The sequence below is a fragment of the Nicotiana sylvestris genome, chromosome 1 (assembly GCF_000393655.2).
Source record: "Nicotiana sylvestris chromosome 1, ASM39365v2, whole genome shotgun sequence".
Classification (NCBI taxonomy): domain Eukaryota; kingdom Viridiplantae; phylum Streptophyta; class Magnoliopsida; order Solanales; family Solanaceae; genus Nicotiana; species Nicotiana sylvestris.
The window spans coordinates 137,232,327-137,241,114 of record NC_091057.1 but is presented as its reverse complement, the minus strand read 5'-3'; the positions used below and the strand labels follow the sequence as shown (position 1 = coordinate 137,241,114).

The 8,788-nt window shown below is 35.7% G+C and overlaps 1 protein-coding gene across 1 annotated transcript; it reads left to right on the top strand.

Moving 5' to 3' along the window:
* The first annotated feature begins 2,479 nt into the window (after positions 1–2,479).
* On the top strand, positions 2,480–5,752 carry LOC104218226 (formin-like protein 11). Its single transcript, XM_009768671.2, has 4 exons — positions 2,480–4,255; positions 4,360–4,550; positions 4,624–4,859; positions 4,939–5,752. The coding sequence occupies exons 1-4, from the start codon at positions 2,703–2,705 to the stop codon at positions 5,668–5,670; spliced, it is 2,712 nt and encodes a 903-aa protein (XP_009766973.1). The 5' UTR covers positions 2,480–2,702; the 3' UTR covers positions 5,671–5,752.
* The last annotated feature ends 3,036 nt before the right edge of the window (positions 5,753–8,788 follow it).

Below are 8,788 nucleotides of genomic sequence, written 5' to 3'. Positions count from 1 at the left end.
TTAGGTGCAAGGGATAGTTGGATTGCACTCAATGCATCCCCTTCAATTTTCTCCTTGTCGGGAGCTAATATATCCTTAGGATACTTTCCGTCAATAGCATGGATTGAACTTTCCCTCCGCAGTAACGCCATCATCTGGATCTTCCAGATATTGAAGTTGTTGCGTCCACTGAATCTATCAATTTCAATAGAACTCATCTTTGCTTGTTCTTCCTCCTTGGATCGTTAAAGAATCATGTTGCTCTGATACCAATTATTAGTGGAAACGTAAAAGAAAGAACACAAGATTTAACGTAGTTCGAATCAAAATAATCCTACGTCCACCAGAGAACAGCTGCCTTTTTAATATTAACAAAGGAAGGGGAGAGTTCCTAATTACACTTAAGAGAATTTCTCTCTTAACTCTTTACTCACTACAATGTATTGTATTATTTTTGGGATGGTTTCTACAAATGAAGGAGTGCATCTATTTATAGAGGTAAAGACCTCCTCTTGATGTCATTAGTGACATCAAACTACCTCCTCTTAATGTCATGGGTGACATCAAAGGAGGAAGCTTCCTCCTAGCATCCACACCAACTCTTCCAATTGACATGTTATTGTTGACTAAACATAAACCAACACTTTCAGACTCCCTTTTTCCTTACTCAACCAAAAAAGGGTGGAAAAACAATAACACCTAAAACTACAAAAGGGGAAAAAAGAGGAAAAAACAAAAAGAAGAAAGGCATAAATCATAAGATAGAGTCTTGGTAGGCTTGGTAAAAATTGGTTGAACCAACCATTCAAACATGATAGAGACAACTTGCTTAAGCACACAAGAATAAGAACATATATCCAGCTAAACAATTCCTTATTCCCTCTGCTTTCATCTCAGTTTATTAAAAGAAACTTTCTGCAATTAGCTATAGTGTAAGATACAATATGGCATTGCGTTTATAGCGGCAACGTAAAGCCAATAACCAATATGCCCATGTCACTGTTTGTCGGTTACAAGCCATTTGGTTTTCTCTATCACAAGTCCATGTGGTTAGGCAGAAGACAAGAAGCAATTTTTTTAGCATTCATATATTAAATGCTTACCTTGTCAAACCTAGAAATAGTACCAATACCCCTCTTATTAATTCAATCATTTAAAAAAAAAACTATACCTTGAAAAGGACTTTTGGCCTTGCACTTCGAATGATATTTTCATACATATAAAACAATCTTTAGACTCGTTTTACTTTAGTTTTTATTTACTTTCTGTATTACTTATGTAGCTTCATTTGATCTTGCTTACACGTGTATGCTGAAACTAAACAAGAAAAAAAATGATTTTAAATGTTTTCTTGAATAATTTAAATTTTTAGATGGTATATTAAGCAAATTGAGAATGTATATTGTGGATCAAAATATAAATAAATATACTAATTTCTCCCTCTTTTGTAGTTTAAAAAGGATATAGAGAACTTTCACATGACAGAAAAACTATAAGTTGACTTCAAAAGAAGTATAAGTCCTAACATTATGATAATACAGTGTCAAGTATGACGGCTGTGATTTAATAATATTGCCAAGCAGAGTAGAAATAGCGAACAAGGGAAATCTCTAAGGACTCGTTTCCCACGAGGGACAATGAATAATTAATCTCGGAATTAAATTTAAGAAGAGTTTATTTCATATTTAATTAGGAGAAAATTACAGTATAATTAATCTCAAGATTAATTATTCCGGGATTGTAGCGTTTTTTTAATCTCTATGGAAAAATGGAATAACTAATGCCGGAATAATTAATTCTGGGATAACATCTTTCCAACCAAACAACCCTAAGGAGTAATTATAAAAGGTTTTATAACACAAAGTGACTAATGTCTATAGGGGTTGGTAGTTGTTTTGCTCTACTAAATTACTAATATAATTGAAAATTATTATTTTGTGCCATGAGAAATTGAGATCTTTATAAAATAATGCAACATCAGAATCCTACTTTCCCCTTGAATCTTGCATAACAACAAAAATATCTAATTTATTTTCATAAAATGTGTCTGAGTGAGAGGATCACATGAGAAAGTGATGGACAATATCTGTTCTCTTTCTTGCATATAATAAATTGTCACCTTCCTATGATGTAAGGCAAGTCCAACCAATTGGGACCTACCATAATTTTAGATTAAAACTATGACTTTTAGCTCCAAAAAAGCCTAGATTTCCAACATGAATCTACTTTCAAATCCTTGGACTGAAACAAATTAGCAGAAGGATATATACTTAAATGAATTATGCAGATCAACAAAAGAATCATAATTTTCTTAGGTTATTTAGCTAGAGATTCTAAAGAATTAGATAAAGATATAAAGACAAACTGAAAAGGTAAACAAGAACATAAGTGTACAAAAGAGAAGTGATGTGCTTACTATTAACAGTATTCAGCAGGGAGAATTAATGGAGGGAGAGGAGAGAGAAGAGAAAACAAGGACAAAAACAAGAAAGAAAATAAAGAAGGTCCAGTACACCTACAACTGCCACACTCAGGGGTTCCTTGGAGTAGCAATAAAGACTTCTTCTTCCTATTCTTCTCTTCTGTTGCTGCTTGTGTCTTTCTAAAATAAAAACTTTGGTTTACTAGTACATATTTAATCAAACACACAAAAAAAGGATGTTGGGGTGAATTTATATTGTATAAAGTTGGATGATTTGTTTCATGATTTTGGATTCAAGAACATGGGACATTATCATGGTTCTAGGATTCTTTTACACTTTCTCTTCATTATCACTTTCATTCTTGTATCTTTTTGCTGTACACACATTTTGTTTGGTGATGTATCATTGAATGCTGCAAAGTACTTGACTAGTATTCATGGTTTTAAAGAGCTACATTATTTGGATAAAAATGGGGATGGGAAAGAAAGTGAAAGTGGGAAGATCTCTGGAGAAAAGCAAGTCTTTATTGTGGAAAAGTTCAGAACTTTACTTGGACTGAGGAACTTCAACTCAAGAAATGGTGATTTTGCATATTTTTCAACATCACCTTCACCTTCTCCATCACCTTCAATTGCACCTGAAGCTCCAGCTCCAGCCCCACGGATTCATCGGCATTCTCATCGACACTCTCATCACAATCCCTTTATCCCAGCTGGCCTTAGGATAAAGGAGAAAAGGAGAAAAAATACCAGTACTAGAGTTTTAGCAGCTGTTCTTGTTTCTGCTGGGATTTCAACTGCATTGTGTGCAATTGCCCTTTTCTTTGGCTGCAAAAAGTTCAGAAAACAAAGAAAGAAAACAACAAGATCAGTGTCACTATTCAGCAGTGAAGCAGGAAGTGTATGTAGATCAAGGTATGCTAGTTCTCAGAATTCAGTTAAGAAGGTAAGTTCTGATCCAGGCCCTGACCTCTTTTACCTTGATTCACTAGAAGTTGCTCTAGAATCATCAGAACCAATTTGCTTAAAACAAAATTCTGTAACTGAAAAGATTTACTCAAGTGAAAATATAGCAAACAGTACACTGAGTGACAAAGCAGAATCAGAGCAGGAAATCAGAGTGTCAAAGCCTGATGATGATAATAAATGCTTAAGTGTTGGAGAAATTGTGTGTATATATGAGAGTGCTGATGCAGCGAAGTGTGAAATTGATGATTGTAACTCTTCCACTGATAACAAAATAGTTCCTGAGGAAGCTCATTCATCAGATGATGAATTATTTCATTCTTTGTGTAATTCGCGTTCATCTAGTACTAGACTATCCAATGTTTCAGCTAGTAGTCTTATTGATACCTCAGAATTTATGCCTCAAGATGAATCAAAAGTATCACATTGTTCTACATCCTCCTCAACACATTTGCCAACTCCACCCCCTCCACCTCCACCGCCTCCTTTTTCTTCATTTCGATCACAATCTCCTTGTTGGTCTACAGCTTCTTCAGTGAAAATGAAGGCTAAAGTTCTAAGTCATGCTCCATTGCATATTGAAGCATCCACTGGAAATTCAGGTTCTTCTTCAGGATCAAACCAAACTCCGGAAAATGACTTGTCACAATCACCTCTAAATCCTGTAGGACGAATTCCTCCCCCACCTTGTCCTCCTCCATTTGCAAAAGGAAGTAGCACTAATTCTTCAAAAGGCCCGCCTCCGCCACCGTGTTTGCCTTTCCAACACTTGGCAGTAGGCAAAGATGGAAGTCCACTCCCAAAATTGAAACCACTTCACTGGGACAAAGTAAGAGCTGCATCAGACCGCAAGACTGTTTGGGACAAGCTGAGACCAAGCTCGTTCGAGTAAGATTACATCTTTTTTCCTTTGTAAAGATTCAGAATATTTATTACTCATGTTTGTCACCAACTCCACTGTATCCATTTACAAATTTATTATCATGGAACAGATTTGATGAGGAAATGATTGAGTCACTATTTGGTTACAATCTGCACAATTCAATGAAGACCGATGAAGGGAAAAGCAAAACTCCATCTCCAAGCAAGCATGTTCTTGATCCTAAAAGACTACAGAACATAAGCATACTATCCAAAGCTTTGGGTGTGGCTGTTGAACAAGTTTGTGAAGCACTAATAAAAGGTAAAGCGATTCTCACTTTCAGCTCCCTTTTGATTTCCTACATGAAAATTATAAGATTTAAGTTTCACAACAGGAAATGGTTTGTGTTTGCCACAACTGGAGGCTCTTGCTAAAATGGTACCTACTAAAGAAGAAGAGGACAAACTCTCAAGTTATAAAGGAGATATCAATGAACTAGGGTCAGCTGAGAAGTTTGTAATGGCAATGCTTAAGGTTCCATTTGCATTCTTGAGAATTGAAGCCATGCTTTATCGCGAAACATTTGATGATGATGTTCATCTTCTCAAAAAGTCATTCTCTATGCTAGAGGTAACCACCAAACAATAAGAAAATTTTCTCACTTTCATATTTTAAAGTGACTAAACTTGTAAAAGAATTTCTATCTCAGGAAGCCTGCAAGGAACTCAGATCAAGCCGACTGTTCTTAAAATTGCTAGAAGCAGTGTTGAAAACTGGAAATAGGATGAACATTGGGACGATAAGAGGAGGAGCCAGAGCATTCAAACTTGATGCATTACTTAAACTATCCGATGTGAAAGGAACTGATGGAAAAACCACACTACTTCATTTTGTCGTTCAAGAAATCATTCGATCAGAAGGCTTGAAAGTATCCCAAAGCATAATGGGAAAGATAGACCAGAAACGCAAGAGTAAAACAATCCAAGACAGAGAGGAAGACTACAAAAGGATGGGTCTTGATCTTGTTTCTGGTCTAGGCACTGAGCTATGCAATGTCAAGAAAACAGCCACAATGGACTTGGATGTAATAGCAAGTTCAGTCTCAAATCTATCAGAAGGAATGAACAAGATAAAAGCACTAGTAACAAATGACTTGCCTGCAGTTGAAAAGAATGGTGGTAATTTTGTGCACTCAATGACAGCATTCTTGAATTATGCAGAAAGGAAACTAAGGGAATTGCAGGAAGACGAGAATCGAGTTCTATTACGTGTTAGAGAAGTCACAGAATACTTCCATGGAAATGTGAGCAAAGAAGAATCCAACCCTCTTCGGATTTTTGTGATTGTGAGAGATTTCTTGGGCATGTTAGATCATGTATGCAAAGAGCTTAGAAGCTCGAAAACTCCCAATAGTCCTAACCCTTTAGCTCCATTTCGATAGTCTTTGTGTGTTAATAGTTTCTATATGTTTCTTCTTTTAACAATTCAACTATTGTATAAGATTTTGTATCAAGAATTCAAAAGTTATTTGCCTCAAGAAGCTTGTATTTATCATGAATAACAGTGTACAAATAGGGTCATCAATGTGGAAACCAAAACTTATAGGTAACAAAGGCATTCCACTTTTAGTAACATGTCCAAGTTCAAACGGATTGGGTTATGATCATTCGTTGATGTTATCCAACGAGTTGAACTTAAAATGACCAATCAAACTATTTGCCCGAAACGAGTCAAAATAGCATAACCTGACGAGTCAAATGTAATACACCAAAACAAATAAAATCAAATTTTGAGATTGGGAATTATGTAGATTTGGAAGAACTTAAGTTAGTAATTGGACGGGTTTGGTTATGACCCGAATCATGACCCAACAGCTTTAGATCATGACTCTTTTGTTGATTTCATCTATTTTGGCCAGCTCAAGTTAAACCAATTCATGCATTTGTCACCTCTACCACAACTCAACGAAAAAAGTAAACAGGCAAAAGAGAAAGATCGAGAATGATATTCCTTTTGAACTTATAGTACTGATCCAAATCCATAGAAAATATTCCCCTTCTGAAATGGAAGGATTCCGATTCCACGAGTCCAATTAAAATCAACAAGGAAACTGTGTCCAACAGACTTTAGACATCATCATTTACCCAATTTTACCTAAATTAGGATTTCTGATTTCTGACATGCACTCATAGGCTTAGTTGTCAATGCAGAATTTGAAGGGGTGTATTTAGAAGAAGAATAGTGACTCCTTTCTACAATCTACATCAACAAAAATAGGAGTAAAATCCAGTTTACCCTTTGATCACACCCAACTATGCCTTATATAAAGGACACGCAGATGTTGCAAATATAATCTGAATATTTAGCCCAAAGTCGAACCCACAAGAAATTAACCTATCAATTACTTCTCGTTAGACTTACTAAATTCCACAGAATCAACTTCTCAAACGTTGTAAATAATAATTGAGGGTATTTCTACTAACTACGAATGAATGTAAATAAGCAACTGAAAAATAACTATAATTGAGTTGTAAACTATTAAGAGAAGGTTCTAAGGCTATGATTTCCCCTATTGATGGACTCACTTCCGGTTATGCTTCACATAGAATCACCAAATCATCTCTATCAATCCTGGGCACTCTTACTACCGTAAATCTCTCCCGAGTAATCATGATAATCTACTAGACGCACTTTCCCGAGTTACGCTAGTTGGCTTATTTACTACAACTCACTTTAGATTACACCCAAGACTTCGTTATCCCTAATCTCGCCTTTAAACCCGCAATTATTGATCCCTCATATATTTTGGGAGTGGTGTTGTTCAACAATTACCTAAATATGCACTCTCTCCCGAGTTATGCACGTTAAATAGGCACAGCTAATTGAGGATCCCGTCAATTAACTACAACAAGCACGTAGTTGAACAAATAGAGATTAAAATGGCAAACTATATTAACATAATCAAGAAGTTCATCCTTCAATAGGTTCCATCAAACCTTAGACTAAATATTTAGCTACTCATACTAGTGTTCATCACAACAATAATCAAATTCATCACAAATCATAAAAACAAAAGGAAGAAAGGAAGAACTTGATGTTGAATCCTCCTTCTTGCCTCTTGCCTCTCCTTTTCTTGCGCTAAGCTATCAAAAGCTGCATAATCTCCTCTTGGGCAAGCTTGACCTTCTATAGGTTAAGTGAATTTTTCCCCCAGACTTCCAAGTTTACCCCTGAAAATTAATATTCCGGAACTGGGCCGCGCTAATGGCCGCGCTAATGCCCTACCATTCTGCCTCGACCATCTGGGCTAGCGCGGTCGTGCTAGTGGACGCGCTAGTCCAGGCCTTCATTTTAACTATTCTTTTTCTCATCTTCTCGCGTACTCAGCTCCTAGGTTTTTTTTTCTTGCTTCAATGTAGCTCCAATCACAGCTTTAAGGCCTCATACAAGTTCCTCACTCCTGCAACGTGTGACATTCACAATTAGAGCCCATTTTTCATCATTTAACTATATTATAACATTGAAACATAATTAAGTTGGGGCATAAACAATCGCCAAATTACATAAATCTAGCCTATTATCACCCTTCTTAATGGCCGTCAATGGTGAAATTAATGCGCTCTTTTCCTTTGCTTTACATTACTGGAATTAGGGATTGAGAGATAGAGATAGACATAGATTGTATGCAACAACACCCAATTCAAACAAGTAATATTTTTTGAAAACCCAAATTCGAATGCAAAGTTTCAAAGCTTTTTAATAGCTATCAATGGTGAAATTATTGCTCTCATGTGCAAGTTACGTGGGGGAGGGGTGGGATGTGGAGAGAGAAACGTGAGGGGAGCGAGATACAGAGAGAGGAAAGTGAAGGGAGTGGGAGTGATTGCAGGAATTGATTAATTATCCTTAAATCCTAAAAATGTATATAATTGGTAACTTTGTATATAGGAGGTAATTAAAATGAAATTTGAGTAGGGAGGGTAATAAAATTTTCAATAGTGTATAAGTATGTAAAAATCTCTTCAAAATATAAGAGGAGATATTATTTCCCGACTCTTAAAAGTTAAGGGGATAAAGTGGATTTTACTCTAGAGTGGATTCTCTGAACGGGATATCAGAGAATATCGCCATCTTTAGTTTAGATACTAATGTGGCCATTCGAACATTTTCTATATTTAGATACCAATGTGGCCATTCGGACATTTTTACTCGGATTTGAAGCTATTAGGATTAAGGGGTCGTCTTGTTGGCCGCATAAAAAAAAACATCTCTACATTAAGTAATGCATTTGACTGGTTTTATAAAACTTAATACCCGCATAATTTGTATCGACAATAAGATATTATTTTATCTGAGATACAACGGGAAATGAGAATACATGTTTTAGCAGTACATGAATAAATATATTTAAAGATAGAAACGCCCTTAAAATAAATAATTCTTATATAACAGTTTCGTCGTTGTTATATTTGCATTATATAACAATCCCTATATTATTATGTGTCGTATTACAATACCTAACAGCCTAATCTATCTATCTATATCTATATCTATACACT

What these genes read in the sequence shown, in the direction of transcription:
- LOC104218226 (XM_009768671.2), top strand. Translation starts at nt 2,703, where the DNA reads ATGGGACATTATCATGGTTCTAGGATTCTTTTACACTTTCTCTTCATT. An exon ending in CTGAGACCAAGCTCGTTCGA is followed by an intron (nt 4,256 to 4,359) that starts GTAAGATTACAT and finishes ATCATGGAACAG; the next exon opens with ATTTGATGAGGAAATGATTG. An exon ending in TTGTGAAGCACTAATAAAAG is followed by an intron (nt 4,551 to 4,623) that starts GTAAAGCGATTC and finishes GTTTCACAACAG; the next exon opens with GAAATGGTTTGTGTTTGCCA.